At 38.6% G+C, this 21,478-nt stretch overlaps 1 protein-coding gene across 1 annotated transcript; it reads right to left on the reverse strand.

Annotated features, from left to right (window-relative positions):
* Nucleotides 1–1,796, reverse strand: LOC133819837 (dehydrogenase/reductase SDR family member FEY-like). The gene is made up of 5 exons (XM_062253192.1): nt 1,452–1,796; nt 1,261–1,381; nt 1,058–1,175; nt 614–750; nt 1–147 (listed from the first exon to the last, which is right to left on the reverse strand). Exons 1-5 carry the CDS (start codon nt 1,730–1,732, stop codon nt 16–18), a joined length of 789 nt encoding a protein of 262 aa, XP_062109176.1. The 5' UTR covers nt 1,733–1,796; the 3' UTR covers nt 1–15.
* Nucleotides 1,797–21,478: the final 19,682 nt, after the last annotated feature.

The following is a 21,478-nucleotide window of genomic DNA, read 5'->3' on the forward strand; positions in this document are numbered from 1 at the left end:
CAGCTAATCAAACTGTTATGAAGTACAAGATAAAACACAGTGCACCTGAGCCAGTTTGCTGCTCGAATATCCCAATAAGCTTGAAAATTTCCTTTTCCCAGAAGCAACATTCATGTCTTCCGTGTCAACAAAGCCAACATAGTGCATCTACATATAGAAAGCCAGTAATAACTCTTATGCATGTAATAACATAAGATGAAACTAAGAAGATTCACATGAAATAGACTAAAGTGGCATAATTTTAATCTAATGTATAATTAATTGTACAATGAAATAAAAAACTCACATGATAACTAACAGGTGAAACTGTATAAACAAGGAGGGGGAAGTATTTTAAATGAAAGGATGTAAAAACACTAGAAGGAGGATTACAAAATCAAGATATTTGTTGTGCAGGTAAGTATAATTGAGTATACAGCAGTACAGATTCTTTGGTTAGATTTGGCTCATTAAAGTTATGAGCTAATTACAGAAATTCAATATGCTGTTTCCAAAAATTGAGGGGATATGGATTGAACAAAAAAAAAACTTTATGTTTCAGCTCTCTGCTGTAATTAGCAGCCGAACCACATGAATTCATGTCCATCGCACATAATATAGCAGAGTAACTTACCACAGAATTCACATTAACAATTCGACTTGGAGAGCCTCTGACAAGAGATGGCAAAAGCAATATTGAAAGTAATGCTGGACCAAGATGATTCACTTGCATGTGTTCTTCATACCCATCTTTTGAAAATTTTTGTGGCTCTAAATACAAGAAAGTAAAAGCATATCAACTAACCAGAACTAACATCTAACTATTTATTTTACGCTCACAAAGCATAGCTTGTTCATACATATTTGTTTAGTCGTGGAATAGAAAAACTTACTAAAAAAAGGACCGCTTCAAAGTAATAAAAAAATGAAGTTTACAACGAACAATTTTATAAATGAGTAAAAACCCAGTTAATATTCATTCATATCTGAGCATATATAATCAAAAAATGCACTAATTTTAATTAGTAATCAGTCACACAAATCTATGTTCAGATACATATCTCAAATAAACACCAACCTCCAATAGAAAATATTCCGGCATTATTGATAAGAACATGCAAAGGTCCTGAACGAGAATTCCATGCTTCCGCAAACCTCGCCACAGAGTCCAAAGACAAAAGATCAAGCTCCATCACCTAGGCAAATCACCAAAACCTTTATCAGAAAACCAACAGATTGTTAAGGAGGTCATTTTGGTGAACCACAAACAAAATTAGTTACCTCAATATTGAGAGGGAGACCCATCCCGGACCACTCGTTCTGCCATTTCTGGATCAACTCATGCGCTGCTTTCGTATTCCTCACCGCCATAACCACGTGCGCTCCAGCTTCCGCCAATTGCCTATCCAATCAAAAACCATAAAATTAAAAAAAAAAATTCCTCCGCAATAGCCAAGATTTGAAGAACGGACCTGGCGATTTCACGGCCGATTCCACTGGTGGATCCGGTGACAATGCAGGTGAGGTCGTTGATAGGAGGCAAAGGCATAGGGTTTTGCAAGTGACTGGCGGTTATTCTCTGGAAGAGAATCTCGTAAATCACATAGAACCAACCTCTCAGCCATTCCATCCATCCCAGAGCTTTCTTCTTCGTCTGAGTCTCACTCTCAGTCTTCGTCTTCGTCTTCTCATGCTTCTCCATCTCTTTTGTCTCCTCCTCCTCCGAAGTCCTCGACGACGACGTCGTTTCCATCTCGGAGCTCCAGTAGCTAGTAATGGGAGTGTGAGCACTGGATTGAGTTCTCTTCTCTTCTTCTTCTTCGAGAAAAAATAAATAAAGTTAAGCACTTTGGGTTATTACGTCAGCCCAGACCCAGGCCCACGTAATGAAATCTGTTGGTTGGTTCTTCTGACAATTTTTTTTTTTTTTGGGATATTTTTAGGTTTGGAAATTATATTTTATCAGAGATTTTTAATAGTTTTAAAAAATATGACTTTAAAAAAAAAGTTAATAAAAAAACATTTATAGATTTATTTTTGGGAATTTACTTATTTGGTACATTTTGTTTTTGCAAAGTATCGTTCTGGTACCTCTATTTTCAATAATACTAATATGGTACCCCGTATTTTGAAAACATAAATATTTGGTATCCTAATTAATAAAATTTTGTCAATATGATCAAACTATCAGCAATTATATATAATTTATAACTCGTACGATTGAGAGTAATTTGATTAAATTGGTAAAATTTTATTAATTAAATTTGAGTTTAGGGTACTAAATATGTACAATTTTAAAATAAAGAGTACCAAATATGTACGATTTTAAAATGTAGGGTACCAGATATGTACGATTTCAAAATACAAAGTACTAAATGAGCATTATTTGTAAACATAGAGTACCAAGATGAAACTTTGCAAAAACACAGGGTACTAAATGGTTATCTACCCTTTATTTTCTCATATTTTTCTATAAAAATTGGTTTATGTCATAGTTTTACTCTTAATCAAGTTTTATTAATTTTGAATGGTATATTTGTAATTTGATTATTATTATTATTTTAGTTTATTTGTTTTTTATATTAAATTTTTCTTTGGTTGTTTTGCATTTTTTTTCTAATATGAATTGTGTTTAAAATTATTTTATATTTATTATAAACATTTTTTCATTTTTTTTAGATTGTACATTTCTTTTTTCAAATATTGGGTAAGATAATCAGTTACTTGATTGATCTTATACCAGGAGGGGTAACCAGTTGTCCTGAGATGAGTAACTTTCTGCTATGAGAGGAGTAACTAGTTACTATAAGAGGGGTGACGGGTTACTCATATTAAATATAAAAAGAAACATCAAATTTGAAAGAAAAATAGGAAGAACACTTCATTCAAAAATGAATAAGAAGTAACTATGATTTTAGTAACATAGGTAACCAGTTACCATAAAGAACCCAGAAATCTACATACGCATCAAAAGGTGAAGGTAACTAGTTTCTACCAGAAATATACCCACAAAGAACGTGAAGGTGACAAATTACCCCCATAAATATACAGACAAAGAACGAGAAGGTAACTAGTTACCACAGATCTGATGATAGAAAAAAAAAAGTGAGATCCACCCCCTTTCCCTTCTATCCCATCTTCTTCATATAATTTTTTTTTCTAGATTTGAATGTTCTCATTAGGTAACTGGTTACCTATTCACATTTTCATATTTTTATTAGTTTTATTTCCAAATTTTGATGTTTCTATGAGGGTTACAGTAAAAAGAAAATACTGAAAAAATAAAAAATAAATTACAATAATAAATAAAAAAAATAGTAAAATAATTATGTAATGTTAAAATATGTGTGAAAAAAAATGGAATGAGAAAATAATAAGTACAAAAAATGAAGAAACAGAAGGAAAAAACTTAGGAAAGAAAACTAAAAAAATATGAAGAAAAAAAACAAATGATGAAGAAAAAAAAACAGATGAATGAATAAAAATGAAAAGAAGAAGAAGAAAAATAATGGAAAAATGAATGAAAAAATTGGTAGAAAAAAATGAAAAAAAAAAAAAGAAAAATGGAAGAAGAAAAAAAAAAGCTCATATATGTGAAAACAGAAAAAAAAATAGAAGGAGAAAATAATAAATACAAAAATGAAGAAAAAATAAAAGGAAAGAAAATTGAAAAAATGTGGAAAAAAAAAATAATAATACAAATGAAAGAAAAAAAAATAGAAAAATGAATAAAAAGAAGAAGAAGAATAATGGAAAAATGAAAAGAAAAAAAAAAGAATGATGGAAAAAATCTGTAGAAAAAAAAAGAAAAAGAAAAAAATGGAAGAATAAATAAGTAAGGAAAAAAAGAAAGAAAAAATAAATAACAAAAAAAATTAAAAAATGAAAGAAAAAAATAAAATAAAATTACCTTCAAAATAAAAGAAAACATAACTATAATAAAAAAATGTGGCATTTTCTTATTTTAGTTAGCTACTAATTGTGTTTCCCATAGTTTAATTTTTTTTTTAATAAATTTTCTCATACAAATTAAGAAAGTAGTACAATTCTCATATTTTTGCATATTGATGGTATAAAAGCCATAATTTTGAAAAATTCAATTTTTAGGATTAGTTAACTAAAGTTGGCCATAGTTGAGAACTACCTACTTTTAGGAGTAGTTAACTAAAACTAGACACTAAATATATATAGTTGAACTTTACTCATTATTATCATGAGACTTTCCAAATTACCCTTATTTGAGCACATGGTTCTAAGTGTTATTGTATGTGTGTATTATATGTGTCATATTATAGTTAAATTGGAAATGCATTCTTATTGTAGTGTGTCATATATATGCGTGACAACTATATTTTATAGGATTGTATTCAATCTATGAAAAATTATTCTTTAAAATGTAAAAATCAAGGTGTTGACGCTGTTTTTCGTCAACTTAAATCTGAAGAGCACTAAACAAAAATTCATAAAATAAGAGAAGAACAGTAGGATTTTTACGTGGTTCAACAGTTTAAATCTGCCTAATTCACGAGTCAATATTATTGATTCGTAATACTCTCTCAAAGCTTTCTCACAGCAATTCAACAGAGTATTCTCAGTACAATATTGTGCGTGAGTACAAATGAAAAATATCAGGCTATTTATAGGCCTGGTTAGAATAATATCTTCCACTAATTCAAGGAAGTTACAATCAATTATACAGATTTGAAATAAATGTAAATAAATACATTAAATGCATAATATCTCATTATAATTGAGATTTGATACCAGATAACAATAAATCCCTAAGGAATAGGGATCTCCTAGCAATTGTCGTGTGCTAAACGCGTTGCTGACCTCGAACGCAAAGTTTACGCGCTTTCGAGATCAACCAACACTTCAAGCTCGTTATTCTAGTCAGTCCCATCCTTAGCTCGTTATTCTAGTCAGCCCCATCCTTAGCTAGTGATTTCATCAAGCTCAATCTTCAGAGACCAACATCTTCGAGCTTGCAACTAAGGCTCGAATAACACTCATATGCATCAGAGAAGATTCGTTCTTTCGAGCTTGATGCTTAAGCTCGAGCCTTTTAAACTTGTGCTCGATCGCCAACAAGAACAAGGTACTAACGAAACCCTAAGTAATGGAATTGGACGGAATTACAGTTTTAGGATGTTTGGGTACTTTACCCGCTAAAAAAAATTGGGTCTATGTCGGGTATTTTTCCCAAATATTGGGTACTTATGCCGCAAATATTCCTAAATTTTTTGGGATAACTTGGTAAGTACCTATTTTTAGGATTAGTTAACTAAAATTAGCCATTAAATAAATTTAGTTAAATTTTACCTATTATTATAATGACATTTCTCATAGTATCCTTGCTTAAAATCATATAACTCACATATGTCTGAAGGGTATAATTGGTAGTATCAAATAAATATTGGGTATAAAATTAATTTTTTTAAAAAGTGGCTAAAAATTAAATGATATCTCTAAAATTGGGCAGTTCGTATAATTTGTACAAATTTATATTATATATTTTATGAGATATATTGGGAGTCTTTAGTAGTCTACAATAGGGGTGAACATTTGACCCGAAAAACCAGTAAACCCGCCCGACCCGCAACCCAAAAACCTAATTTTTTGCAAAACTCATCGGATTCGGGTGAAATCTTGTACGAACCCGACATGGTTTGGGTCGGGTTCAAGTTTTGAAACTAAGGACACACGGGTTCGGGTCCCACCCGAACCCGAACATAATTTAAAAAAAAAATTAGACTTTAGAGATTAATGCATTTTTCAAAAAAATTTACCAAGACCCAATTTGTAAAAAATCAACATTACCAAACTAACAACAAAGTTAAAAAAACATGTGAAAAGTAAAAAAAAAAATTAAAAAAGTGTCAAAAAATGGTATTTTTGAAATTTTTTTACCAAGGCCCATTTTCGGCTCAAAGTCCATTTTTGGACCAATCCCACCCGAAACCCGACCTCACCCGACACCCGAAACTTGAAATCACCCCAAAAACCGAAAACTTCGGAGCGGGTTCGGTACCCTATTTTCCCACCTGAAACCCGCAAAACCCAAAAACTCGACCCATATGCACCCCTCTACAAGGTCGACATTTTATTTTATTTGCACTAAAATTATTCCTGCAACAATGTTTGCAACTCAGAAAAACTAAATTTAAAGACCCTTTAATTCTAGCTGAAATTCTATGACCATTTAATGTTTGAATCATGGTTAATATGAAATTTTTTGGATGCATACTTTTAAATTAAAAGTGATTTTTATATAGAAAATAAGATTTTCATTCGTCAATTCAACTCATAGTTTTTAAAAAATCTAAACAATTTGTGTGGTTTTTCTGTTATTTTTTTCTTCTCTTATCTCTTTTTATTTTGAGCAAATCTCATATACATGTGAAAATATTACAACAAATTTTTGACTTTATTGTCAGAAATGCTCTTTTATTGCTAAGCAGGAGACTGAATGCACATTTAGAGAAAGAATGAGAGAACAAACGTTTCCAATTACTATTAATACTATGGAATTTGATGAATATGACACCACCCATGGATGATAGAAACTACAAGGGAGTATGAAACATCTGTGTTGGAGGGGCTGAATCCTTGTATCATTAGACCCAACATTCAAGTCCCACAATTTGAGCTAAAGCGAAACATTTTCCGAATGGGTCTCAACTATTGGTAAAGCAGTCATACTTCCATCGCCTAAACTAGAATTTGATTTAGCAACTCTTTCCAAAAGGCGTGAATGCAAATAAAAAACATCTCCAGAAAAAGCTTCGCGGTCTGGTGGTCTTCATAATAAAAGAGACATTTGGCGATAAGCCTATGCTTGTTTGGAGGGATCGTCATAAATGATTGATGTTTCAATTTCTCCAAAATTGGGACAATTTAGTGGGTAACCAATAGAGAATCCTCATTTGCATTTGAGGTTGTTCATAGAGGTTTGTGGTTCATTTAAGTGGACAATAATGATTGAAGAAGCTCTTAGACTTAAGCCATTTCCTTATTCACTATGAGATAGGGCTAGAGCATGACATTCCAACTTCATGAGCGGATTCCACGTATGAGACTCGGGAGTGATTCGAGGAATTGTTAATAAAATATCTTAATCATGAGATTCCCTACTGAATTCAGATGAGACATTTTTATAATAGATTGTGTTATATTATTTTATTAGGTGTATAGATGTTACAAAATCAATTGAGAAAAGTTTGGGACATTTTTGTGAAAATGTGAAAATTTGGAAGGTTACAAAACATTCCAGATCACGGCGCAAAGACACGACCGTGACATGTGGTGCTGACAGCCAAATCTTATTTTGCACATTGATCAATTTGAACATTTTGAACAGCTCAAGTAACTCCAAAATCTTCTATTTAATTCCATAAACATCCAATTTAATATGTGTAACAACCAAGTGGTTGATGAAATTTGAAATTCAAATGGTGTCTCAAAACTCTATAAATAGGAGCTTAGTGATCACTTGTAAGAAACACAATTTCAAGCCAAGTTCTATCCACTTGAGCACTTGGCTAGAAATTCACCAAAGACTTGATAATTCCATAGAATTATTTTCAATTTGAGAGTTCCCTTGGTGTTTAGAGAATATGGAAAAATAAGCTTTTAGATAAATGTTTTGAATTTTGTTCAAGTTTGTGATCTCCACTACTCTATACTTAAGATTGCGTGAGTGTAAGAGTTTCCATCTTTCTTCTTTGTTCTTATTTCATTTTTGTAGTCTTTATTTACTTGTACTATTTTGTTCTTGAGTTGTATGTTTCATTCTATGTATCATCATCTTTTTCTATTTATTTATATCTTTTTACAATTGAGTTGTAACACTTATTTTATCATCTTGTCCCTTATAATATTTTGTCTAGAGTTGTATTTTGTTTCAGTTTTTAATTGGAATAAATATATTTCTCTAATAGATTAAATGATCAAACAAGAATTATAGATGATGCTTCAACCAATAGAACTGTTCTCCCTATATCTTTTAATGAAGCTTATGAGTTGCTTAGAGAGAATAGCCAGCAACAATTACCAATGGCTCATTAAAAGAGTCAATGCCACAAGAATAGTTGCAAGAGTACATGATGTTAGTTGCAAATTTGGCAGCTAAAGTCTCCTCATTAGTGAATGTTTTAAAGTCTACCAAGCTAAAGGGAAGTTACTTGTTTGTTTGTATTGTGATGTACTATAAGTCTAAGTGTGTATGTCAAAAAATATAATTATACTACTTAAAATTTAGTAACTAGTAAGTACATTTGTGTAAATTTCATATATATAAATTAATTAACAAGCACAATATGTAGAAAGAGAAATATAAGGGTGGAGTAGTAATCTTTGAAATTTTCAATAAACTTATAAATTGAATTTAATTTATTAATTTTTGAATTTTATCATTTTATTTATTTATTTTTAATTTAATTTGGTGTTTTGTTTTAAGGATTTTTTAGATATGATTTCTCTTTAGTTTTTAGGTTTTAGTGATTTATATTTTTTTTATATATATATTAGAAATTATATTCTACGTTTATTTTATATACTTTTAATTAATTTTAAACTAGTTATATTTTTAAGAGATATTTGCAGTAAAAATATCAAAGTTATTATGTTTGTAGCACTTATGTATCAACTTATTTTTTTGGTAGTAAAAGTACATTTCGTTCACGTTTTGGTATAGTTTAGTGCAACTATTTATTTTGTCGTTAAGTCTCCTTATGTGGCGTAAAATTTGCTTATAACTTGGGTACTTTTGTCGCAAATATATTTTAAATTGAGTACTTTCGCCGCTAATATCCCTTTAATTAGGTACTTTCGTTTACGTGTCGCAAACATCTTTAACGGTGGGAATAAACGACAATACTAAACTGCACTAAAATATGGACGAAAGGTACTTCCGCTACCAAAAAATAAGTTTGGAACTTAAGTGCGTCAAACATAATAACTTTGATACTTTTGCTGTAAATATTCCTACTTTTAAAGTATATTTTTAACAACCTTTAAAATATATAATAAATAAATTATTTTTACTCTAATTAGATGCTGTCACATGGTCATTGGGCTAAGTTAACTTGAGATGAACTATGACAATACTAAAATGGTAACAAATATGATTTATATTGTAAAAAAAATTATTTAGTGACTTAAGCACAATATTTCAAACTATTTATTGACTTTTGACATAAATTTCCTTAATCACTATTATTTTTAGGGATTTTTACCTTAGTCATTAAATTAATCTTTATATTTCTATATTAATGTTGATTGTAGTTATTTCATTTTTATATACAATATTTAACCAATTTTAGATTTTATGTAATTATATTTCTTTCTAATATTGATTTTATTTTATATTATTTGTTAATTGTAATTTATGAGATTTTGTAAAATGTGGGATTGTATGAGTAATTAAATTGTCTCATTTATTGATATGATTGTATTAACTCATTTTTTATTACATACATATCCTTTCATCTTCTTCTTCATTTAAAAAAACAAAAAATATCCAAAAAATAAATAAAAATGAGAGTCCAAAGCACTGTGAATACCATCACCATCTCCCTTGCCGATGGTGGAGGAGACTTCGTTTCTGATTTTGGAGTCTTCAATGGTGAAGCAGTGTTTTTTTTTCCCTTTATTTTTTGTATATTTATTGATTGAAGATGAGACCTTTTTGTTTTTTTATGATTTCCCATAAATTTTACATTTTTTGTTTGTTTAGTTTCTCTAAAAAAAATTATTGTCAAGTTGTGATTTTGTTATCTTGGTCGATTTTTGTTCTTTACCTTTTGGTTGTTTTGAAGTATTATTGAAGTTGTTTCCATAGTATTTTTATTGCATGTTAGGTTCTATAAGTTTTAGGATTCTATAAGTTCTATAAGTGTTGGAATGAGTATAATGAAAAGAACAGTAAAGAACACAAGAATTTATAGTGGTTCGGCCCCAGAAACTAGTAATGACCTACGTCCACTTAAGCTATTATTGATATGAGATCTCAAAGGAGTGATCAGAGAACTAAGGGTTCAATGAGTTTCACCAACCTCAGAGGAATAAACAATACAATCGTAGTCTAATAGCTCTAATTCTCTCGTGAGTGTATAATCTCAATTAAAAAAATTCAAAAGTCCCCTTCCTTGCCCTATCTTTCTCTATTTATAGGCTCAAGAATGATTACATGAATCAGTTACAAATATTCTCTCCTAAATAATCGGATACTCAGGAAATCATGGGAGACAATCTCGGATATGATCATAACTGCATAAGATTTTCTCCAAATATATCGAGTATACGACCAAGCTGGTCGTACATAACGTTCAAGCGTTGCGCCATGGACATTTTTCTAGTCGATGGTCGAACAAGCCTTCTGCCAAGTGTCAACCACGTGTTGAAAACGCTTAACACATCACCCATACCTGCTTTTTGGATAACATTTGCCCCCCAAGTTTGTTTAGTGCGACCAGCAATTAACAAACTTTAGGAAAACAACTGTTCATATGCCCCACGAAATCTGTCAGAGTCCTCGTGCGTTTTTTAAAACCGTGGCCTAATTATGTATAATCAAGCCTTTCCAGTTTCCAAGAAACCATTTTGACGGCTTATACACTCCCCCACGCTTCGAAAAAGGGAAAGTCATGATTGCCACTTTTTGTTACGCTTCAGCCTCTATAAGTAACCTCCACATCTTTCTTATAATCTTTTACTCACCATTTTCTGTCAAGAACCTTCAAGAACTTTACTCCGGAGTTCAGAATTTCGAAAATTTCAGACGTACTGCTGAGGGTCTTTCAAAATCAAATCTTTTCATTTTTCTGAATCTCCAACCTTTGCTCAGGTAATTCCTTAATCTTTTAAACTCTTCTTGATGCTATGCTTGCTGCTACTATGCTCTGAAATTTTTTGCGTTCTTGAGTAGAATTTTGTGAGGAGTTTGTATAAATTGTTTGATGCGAGGTAAGGTGGTGTATTTGTGCTTTATATGAGTTAGGAGTTAGTTTGATAGTAAGGATCATAGATTTAGGACGCAAAATCGACGAAAAGATTCGATTTTTAGGCTAGTTGAAAAATTGGGTTTTTTCCCGTCCTTTGGGAGTTGAAAAAGCTTCTTTACAGAAAACGTTTTTCTTTAGTTTTTGATCCGTTTTTCAAATTGCTAGAATAAAAGTTAGTGTTTGGTTAGGATGCTGCTGGTCAATAGACGCGAGCAACGTTATCCCAACTTCCCACATAAATCCCCAGGCTATGCGTCTTATCTCCTCCTTTGTCTGTTTGCAGTTCATATGCAAGACCCTTGGGGAGGGGAAAGACCCATTTAAGATGACCTCCTAGCTCAGCTGCTTAAAGGTGAAGAACGCCCTTCTACTTTGATACCAGACATTCCATTCTCTCGCCTTAGCCCAAATACTTCTTCGGTTCCAACTCAAAGAATGGCTCGTACCAAAACCAAAGCTCGAAAAAGAAAAACGCCCAACACCTCCTGCCAGCCTGCTGCTGATGCCCCATCGACCAGTGGTCGAAGCAAAAATATTCCTGATGCCAATGTGCAAAGGCATGCCCGCCCTCGACACGCTTCTCAGCCGGATGTCGAGTGGCATGTTGTTCCTAAGAGTAGAGCGACGATCAGGATGATCGCCAACTATTTAAATAAATACAAACTAACAGGGGTGACCCTAGTCAAACCTTCCCTCGACCAAAGGGCTAACCTGCCTGGCGGGGCTTACAGCGCCTGGTCACGGTTTCACATTGAGGCAGGTGCCACCTTGCCTCTTCACTCATTCTTCCGGGGTGTGGCAAACTATTTCGGAGTTGCCCTTTTTCAAATTACTCCAAACAGATATAGAATGCTTGCTGCACTCTATATCCTTTACAAACTTAAAAAGTGGCCAGAGCCCACTCCCCACGAGGTCAACTTCCTTTTTGACCTTAAGTCCAACCCTAACCAAGAAGGCACGGGGTTTTTCCATTTTTGCCACCAGGAAACTGGGCGCACTTTCCTGACTGACACTACCCATATCTCCAACGTGGGGAGGTATCACCAAGAATACTTCCTTACACCCGACCTAGTCGCAGACAATTTGGCCTTCACCCGAGGAGGTAAAAATTCTTACGTCGCTAGCTTCTTCACTTGGTGCTTTTCTGCCACAATGTCTTGAATTTTCAATGTGTTTCAGGCCCATGGTTGCGTCCAATCCCAACTCTAGGGATGGAATCGAGGGCGGCACTCTTAGCCAGCATGCCGAGTGCTAATAAGAGTGTCAAAGATTTAGTTACGGAGGCTAACCTTAGGTTGGCCGACCTCTGGAATCTCCAACCATCGACGAGCAAACCTTCGGCAGAAGACGCTCATGCCGAAGTGGAACCCGAGCAGTAGCCCCAAGCGTCTCCTCCACAGAGGAGAACAACTGGGGTTATAATCAGGGAACCTGCCGTTACTCACCAAACAGAGAGGCCCTCGGCTCCTAGGGGAAAAGGGAAACAAAAGGCCGCTGATCGTACTGAACTTTCTGACAACTCGTCGGATGAAAACGGTATACTAATCTCGCTTTTATACCATTTGCCAATTCCTTGTCATCTATTCGATGGGGATGGCAACTTTAAGAATGCTCCCCCCTTAAATTCAGATTTCTTCCAGACAGTAGGTAGTTCAGTAAATAATGTAACGACCAATAGTTGTAGCGCGGGTACTCTACTTGTAATCCTTTTACTTTCATTCTTTTACCCTGCGTGACTATTTAGTCTTACTGCCCGCGATGTTTCGTTTTGTGCAGATATGGAGTTCGATGACGTCCTTGAGCACTACAAGGCTGCGGCCGCTTCTTCTGGCCAGAAGAAAGATGGCAAGAGGGCACGAGGGGAGAGCAGCAAAACTCCCTCGAAGAAGGCCCGAATTGATGAACCTTCAACTACTACCCCCTCAAAGGAGAACTCACCTCCTCCACTATCCCCCGAGGAACCAGCCCCTACTCCTGCCGACCAACAGCCTCTTCCTAAGGCTCCTAGTAGGGAGGCACTAAACACCCAGCCTGAAGGCTCCCTGCCCAGCCTCGTGGTTAGCTCGGCCAGGGAGAGGATATACAAACTCTCCAAGCATAAACGCAGCCAGGCAGCTATCACTGACACCGCCTCTATGGAGGCTGACCAAGTCCTCAACAGAGGGCCAAATGAGATAGTCAGCGTAAGTTAATTTCTGTTACTGTAATATTTATCTTTGATTTCCCTTCTTTACTTCATACATCTTTTCCTATCTGTTTTCAGGGGATGCTGACTCTAATTGCTGGCTGGCGCCGTACTGGGGCGCTGGTGTCTCGGGGAAGGAACTTTGACTCCAGGCTTGCCGAGGCTAAGCAAGCACTCGAGGCTGCAAACATTGAGCTCATAAAATAGAACGGTGAGCAGCTCGAGGAGAGGACGGAGCTATCCAAGCAGAAAGTTGAGCTACTCGAGGACAACGCTATTTTGACCAAGGAGTTTCTGGAAGCCTAAGACGCCCTGAAGAAAGCCAACGAATCCAGGGAAAAATTCAGGGAAAGCGCCAAGCTCAACTATCAAGAAGCTGCACAGCTCAAGCTTGATCTGGTTGCCAGTAGGCAGGAGGCGGAGGAGCTCGGACAACGAGTGCGGGAGCTCGAGGAGGCCGGGGCCAGGGATCTGAAGAAGTAAAAGGAGGCCACTCATCTCTGCTTCTACGAATTCTAGAAGCATAACCGGGAGGCTAACTTCAACTACCTGTCTGAGTGTTTGAAAACGACTCTGATGGCGCAGTGCGCCATCCGACTGGAAGAAGAAGAAAAAGCCAAAGTGCCTACCTCTCCAGAGATCTCCCTGGCGGGGGGGATTGATGACATAGATGCTGAAGCTAGCCCTTCCGCTGACCAAGGCGCTCCTCAAGACCCTCAGGACCCTCCAGCTCCTTAAAAATTATTTTTCTTTTATCTCAACTATACGACTCACAGGTCGTATCATACAGACAATTTACTTTTAATGCTGCAAGGGCAGCCTTTTTACTTTTAATTGGACAGTTACATCTGAGCAGTACTGCTCGCGGTGTAAAATAATTTCTTTTGATATTATAATACTTCTGCTTTATTATAACATTTGTTCGCATGACCGAACTTAGCATAGTACTTTGGCATGATTTAACAAAATATAATTTTTGAAAAATATTCTAAGTACCGTAGTATGCTTTCACTTATTTTGTTCATGTGTTTACATACCTCTTGGTATGCTTTGCTATCGATGTACCTTATATGCCCCCCAAGTGACTGAGGAGCTTTAGGTCCTTGGTCACTTGCCTTGACCACGACTTGTACGAACATTACTGCTCGGTAAAAAAATGCAACACTTGTAATACAGCAAAACAACACACGTAATGAACAAATACTTGTAAAAAAAATTTACAAAGGTTGGCAAGAATGACTGGCTGCGCACAGTCCCTTATAATTCTCGTATTAAAATGGACTAAACATGTCTTCACGAGTGATCTTTTAAAAAGATCTTACACTTATAAGCGATCAGCCATACAACATGATTGACCCTTTTTCAAAACTTGTAAAAAGTAAAAATTAATACAAGCCAGTCCTTTAAGAAGGACTGTTTATTGATAATACTTGTGCAAGTGTTCTCCATTCCAATAGCGTGGAACGAGATCTCCATTTAAGCGTGCAAGTTTGTATGTGCCTGGATGAAGGACTTCTTCAATCTGGTAAGGTCCTTCCCAGTTTGGTCCGAGTACTCCAGCAGCTAAGTTGCGGGTGTTTAAGAAAACTCGTCGAAGTACTAGATCTCCGACGTTGAATTTTCTTTCTTTCACTTTTGAGTTAAAATACCGGGCGACTTTTTGCTGGTACGCAGCTACTCGGAGTTGGGCCTTTTCTCTCTTCTCTTCAAGCGAGTCTAGGGACTCCATCATCAGTTGGCTATTCTGGTCCTGATCGTATGTGATTCTCCAATGTGATGGCGGATCTAACTCGACCGACAACATAGCCTCATACCCGTACGCTAAGGAAAACGGGGTATGACCTGTCGCTGTTCGATAAGAAATTCTATACGACCAGAGTACTTCAGGCAGCTGTTCCGGCCATGCACCTTTAGCGTCTTCGAGCCTTTTCTTCAGGGTATCTTTAAGGGTTTTATTCACTGCTTCGACTTGCCCATTTTCTTGTGGATGCGCAACTGAAGAAAAGATTTTGACGATTCCATGCCTTTCGCAGAAGTCTGTAAATAAGTCGCTGTCAAACTGGGTGCCGTTGTCTGAGACAATCTTCCGAGGTAATCCATACTAGCAAACGATGTTCTTGATGACAAAGTCAAGGACTTTCTTTGTCGTTATGGTAGCGAATGGCTCAGCTTCAGCCCACTTGGTGAAGTAGTCAACTGCTACAACTGCATATTTCACTCCACCTTTTCCCGTTGGCAAGGACCCAATTAAATCTATCCCCCATACTGCGAAGGGCCATGGACTTTGCATCTGCTTTAACTCGTTGGGAGCTGCGCGTGGAATTTTGGAAAATCTCTGACACTTATCACATTTTCGCACAAACTCCATTGAGTCTTCATTCATAGTTTGCCAGAAATAACCCTGCCTCATAATTTTCTTCGATAAGCTCTGCCCCCCAGCGTGGTCCCCACAGAAGCCTTCATGTACTTCTTTCATAAGCTCTTTAGCCTTTTATGGTGTAATGCATCTGAGCAGTGGCATGGAGTATCCTCTCTGGTACAAAATACCATCGACCAATATGTACCTAGCAGCCTGTCTCTGAAGAGTCCTGGCTTTGTTTCTATCTACTGGTAGTACACCATTTGTAAGATACTCCAAGTACGGTGCCATCCATGTATCTTCTATCCGAATTTCCATACTGGTTTCGTCTACTCGTACGCTCGGCTCACGTAGCCGTTCCACTGGCACTATATTTAAAGTGTCAGCATCTTTCACACTCGCGAGTTTGGCTAAGGCGTCTGCGTTTGAATTTTGATCTCGAGGTATTTGCTGGAGGGTATACTTCTCGAATTGTGCCAACAGATCTTTGGTTTTGTTTAAATAGGCCACCATCTTCAGGCCACGTGCTTGATACTCCCCTAAGACTTGATTCACTACTAGCTGTGAATCACTATAAATATCCAGCACTTTTATACTCATGTCTTTGGCCAATCTTTGCCCAGCGAGGAGTGCTTCATACTCGGCTTCATTGTTTGATGCAGTGAAATCAAACCTAATGGCACAGTGAAATCGATGCCCCTCTTGCATTATCAATATTACTCCTGCTCCTGCGTGAGATTCATTGGACGATCCGTTCGTGAATAACTTCCATGGAGTAGCTTCAACTTGGGGCTCAGGCGCACTAGGTTCTTCGCACTGCTCGTTGTCTGGGAGCTCAGTGAATTCAGCAATAAGATCGGCTAAGAATTGTCTCTTTACTGCTGCTCGTGGTGAATATGCTATATCAAATTGCCCGAGTTCAACTACTCATTTTAACAAACATCCAGCAGCCTCTGGTTTTTGTAGAACTTGCCGAAGGGGCTGGTCAGTTAAAACCGTGATGGGATGGGCTTGGAAGTAAGGGTGTAACTTCCTTGAGGCCAAGATTAAGCAATAGGCTAATCTTTCTATGGGGGGATACCTCAATTTGGCACCGATTAACCTCTTACTAACATAATAGACTGGCTTTTGTACTCCTTCTTCTCGTACTAGCACCGCACTAGCAGCATATTCAGTGATTGCCAGGTAAATGAACAAAGTTTCTCCCTCTATAGGTTTTGATAAAACAGGTGGCTGTGCCATGCGGGCTTTTAAGGCTTGGAAAGCCTATTCGCAGTCTCCAGTCCATTCGAACTTCTTGTTGCCTCTAAGTAGATTGAAGAAAGGGACGCATTTATCCGTCAACTTTGAAATCAATCTACTGAGTGCGGCAATCCTTCCAGTTAAACTTTGCACATCTTTTATTTTCACCGATGATTTCATGTCGATCAGGGCTTTGATCTTTTCGGGGTTGGCCTTGATTCCTCTTGAATTAACAATGAACCCCAAAAATTTCCCTGATCCTACACCAAAGGAACATTTGAGAGGATTTAGCTTCATTTGATATTTATTCAAAACATTGAAACACTCATGTAAATCCTTCACATGTCCTTCTGCCTTTTTTGACTTTACCAGCATGTCGTCCACATACACCTCCATGTTTACTCCGATTAACTCCCTAAACATGCGATTAACCAATCGCTGGTAAGTCGCACTAGCGTTTTTCAGTCCGAAGGGGATTACTTTATAACAGTATAACCCTGTATTGGTCCGAAAGCTAGTGTGATCCTCGTCAAGGGGATGCATACTGATCTGATTGTATCCCGAGTATGCATCCATGAAAGAGATGATCTCATGTCCTGCAGTTGCATCGACCAACTGGTCGATCCTTGGGAGTGGGAAGCAATCTTTTGGGCAGGCTTTATTAAGGTCTGTGAAATCCACGTAGGTTCGCCACTTGCCGTTAGGCTTGGGAACCAATACTGGATTAGAGACCCAAGATGGATAAAACGCCACCCTGATGAACCCATTCTCCTTCATTCTTTCAACTTCTTCTTTTAAGGCTTTCGATCTATCCTTATCGAGCAGCCTTCTTTTCTGTTGCACGGGTGGAAAACTCTTGTCTACGTTCAGGACATGGCTGATAACTTCAGGATCTATCCCAGCCATGCCTTTATGTGACCAGGCGAAAACTTCCTGGTTCTTTCGCAAAAATTCCACTAGTACGTGCTTCGTTGTTGCTTCTATATTTTTCCTGACCTTTACAACTCTGGTCGGGTCTCTTTCGTCAAGTTAGACCTCTTCAAGGTCCTCGACGGGTCCAACATCTTCTTCAAAATCCCCAAAGTGAGGATCTAAATCCCTATCCTCACTTTGGGCAACACCCTATTTGGTGACTCCATCACCGGATTGGGCTTGTGTATCAATAGCCATCTGCAACCTATCTGGGGGAGTGCTCTTTGACGTTCCTTTCTTTGCCTTTGTGATTGAGGCATTATAGCACTCTATTGCTTCTCTCTAATTTCCCAACACGCCTCCTACCCCTGCATCTGTCGGGAATTTCATGGCCAAGTGCCATACTGAGGTGACGGCCCGAAGATCAACCAGTATGGGCCTTCCAATGACAGCATTGTACGCCGAAGGACAATCGACTACTATGAAAGTAGGGAGTAATGTCCTAGTAGCAGGCGCTGTACCTGCTGTTACTGGAAGTCTGATTGACCCCGTTAGGGCGAGTCCCTCACCTGAGAAGCCGTAAATTGTTTGGTTGCAGGGCTCCAAGTCCTTAACGGACAACTTCATGCGTTCCACGAAGACTTGTACAAGATGTTTATTGAACTTCCTGTATCGACTAGCACTCTCTTCACCATCATGTTGGCAATTTGAACATCCACGACCAGCGGATCAGAATGCGGGAACCGGACATGATGGGCGTCTCTATCAGAGAAGGTTATTTCACCTTCCTCTGACCGAGCCTTCTTTAATGCCCGGTCCTCCAAAGTCATCATCTCGATGTCCTGGTCGTGGCGTAGGGTCTGAGCATATCGTTCCCTTGCCTTTCCACTGTTCCCTGCAAGGTGCGGGCCTCCACAGATAGTGAGCAAAGTCCCTGCTACGGGATCAGGCTGCAAAGGTGGCGAGCGCTGGTGCGCAGGCGCCTGCTCGTTGCCACTTGGAGCCTTTCGTTGGGAATTTCCCGAGACCCGTACGTATCTTCTCAAGTGTCCTTTTCTGATAAGGAACTCAATTTCATCCTTTAGCTGGTTGCATTCGTTTGTATCATGTCCGTAGTAGTTATGATTACGACAGAACTTGGTAGTATATCTCTTCGAAATGTCTTTTCGGATGGGAGCGGGTCTTTTGTAAGGCACACTAGAACTCGTAGCCTGATACACCTCTCCCCGAGACTCGATAAGGGCAATGTAGTTAGTGAACCGCGGCTCATAACGATTGCCCTTGGCGCATTTATTTTCAGAGGTGGAAGGCTCATTATGCGGTCGTTTCCCCCCATTCTTGCCATTGCCATTCCCATTGCCTTTGCCGTTGCTGTTTGGTTTTGACCCATTGGCGGCTTTGGCGGGCTCGGCAGTCCCCTTATCCTTGCCTGGGGGCTTCCCTTCACTGGCGATGGCATCCTCGAGCTTGATGTAGCAATCAGCTCGATCCAAAAACTCTTGAGTAGTCTTAACTCCATGCTTTCTGAGGCTACTCCATAAAGGCGTACGACGCCTAACTCCTGCAGTTAGGGCCATCATCTTGCCCTCATCTCCCACTGTCTTAGCTCCAGCTGTTGCTCATATGAAGCGCTGGACATAATCCTTCAGTGGCTCTCCTTCTTGCTGGCGTATTTCCACCAGCTGATTCGCCTCAGTTAGGTGCACACGACCCGCATAGAATTTTCTATAAAATTCATTTACGAACATCTCCCAAGAAACAATACTTGCAGGAGGGAATTTGAAAAATCACTCCTGTGCAGCATCAGAAAATGTTGCAGGAAAGATCTTGCACCGAGTGTCTTCGGACACTTTCTGAATGTCCATTTGTATCTCAAACTTGTTGACATGAGATACCGGGTCACCATACCCATCAAAGTTTGGAAGCGTGGGCATCTTAAACTTGCTAGGAGTTTTTGCCATAGCTATCCTTTGAACGAAAGGAGTGCCTCTTCTCCAATCGTACTCGATATGAGACGTCCTTCCCACAACCAGCTGTTGTACTGCCTGGTTCAAGGCGTCTATTTGGGCTTGCACGGTGGCAGGAATCGCCGGGGCCTCTTCTGCTGGGGGAATGTACTCATCATGCCGTTCCCAACAGTCGTTGAGTACATCTCTTAAGTTTTCATCTCTTCGCCGCTGCTCGCTTGCTTCGAGCCGGTTAAAGACGTTATTTTGTCTGGGCTGCCCCCCAGCGTTACGTCTCTCAGGTTGGTCTTCCCTAGGTGGCGGGCTTCTGCCCCCACCTCTCTCTTCATTTCTCCGACCGGCATTCCCTCTGCCTGAGTTGGCCTCATTGTAACCATGCCCATCTTTGAATCTCGATTGGCTATGGTGGGATCTGCTGTCCCCTCGGTTGACTCCTCGGGCTGGAACTTCCCGAGCGTTAGAGGGTAGCCTGCGTTGGTCGGTAGGTCCCCGTGCATTGTCATGCTGTGGGGGGCCCCGGACCGCAGAGCTTATCTCTGAGTTCCTTTTGTTACCAGAAGGACGCTGCCCTCTGCTCGGTGGGTTCGGCTCTTCACCCCTATGGCGTCTAGGACTGCGGGGTTGCTGCCCGACCTTATTCTACCTTGACCGCGGGGGATTGCCTTGACTAGCCTGGGATGGAGGTTGCGCTGCAGGATCCCTTAGCAGGACATCATCCTAAGGCATTGGTGGCTGCTCGGGCCTTTGGGGGCTCGACGGCTGGATTGGCAGGCTAGGATTTGGACCCCTTTGGGGCGGCCCATTTGTGGGTTGATCAGGCTGTGAGGCAGGTGCAGCCTGATTCCTAGCCAGTTGCAGGGCTGCTTCGAGGGCTGCCATGGCCTCCCTCTGACGATGGTCCATCTCCGCCTGTCTTTCACTTAGTTCCTTGCGCTGTCGCTCAATCTCTTGTTGCTGCTGCGCCATGATCTCTGTAGCACTTTCTTGGCTGGCTCTCAGATTGGCCAGTTCATCCTGCAATACCCCCAGGGTATTTCTCAGCATCTCGGAATCCATTTCTTCCTCATCAAATTCCAACTGTGGCTCATTTTCAGCCACGTTTGGAGGAGGAGGCGGTTGAGATAGTGCCGCGCTAGCCGCTTGTCCAGTCTTCTTTGTTGTTTTCGCCATTACTGTTTCAACAACTTCGTATCAAGCTCTCAATGAAAGCACTAGAATGTTGACCCTGATTTTAGTCAACTGACACAGAGTCAAAATGCTTGATGTGGGCCGGTGTGTTGGAATGAGTATAATGACAAAAACAGTAAAGAACACAAGAATTTATAGTGGTTCGGCCCCAGAAACTGGTAATGACCTACGTCCACTTAAGCTATTATTGATATGAGATCTCAAAGGAGTGATCAGAGAATTAAGGGTTCAATGAGTTTCACCAACCTCAGAGGAATAAACAATACAATCGTAGTCTAATAGCTCTAATTCTCTCGTGAGTGTATAATCTCAATTAAACAAAAGCCAAAAGTCCCATTCCTTGCCCTATCTTTCTCTATTTATAGGCTCAAGGAGGATTACATGAATCAGTTACAGATATTCTCTCCTAAATAATCGGATACTCAGGAAATCATGGGAGACAATCTCGGATATGATCATAACTGCATAATATTTTCTCCAAATATATCGAGTATACGACCAAGCTGGTTGTACATAACGTTCAAGCGTTGCGCCATGGACATCTTTTTGGTCGATGGTCGAACAAGTCTTCTGCCAGGTGTCAACCACGTGTTGAAAATGCTTAACACATCACCCATACCTGCTTTTTGGATAACACACCCGA

The sequence above is a fragment of the Humulus lupulus genome, chromosome 2 (genome assembly GCF_963169125.1).
Source record: "Humulus lupulus chromosome 2, drHumLupu1.1, whole genome shotgun sequence".
Classification (NCBI taxonomy): domain Eukaryota; kingdom Viridiplantae; phylum Streptophyta; class Magnoliopsida; order Rosales; family Cannabaceae; genus Humulus; species Humulus lupulus.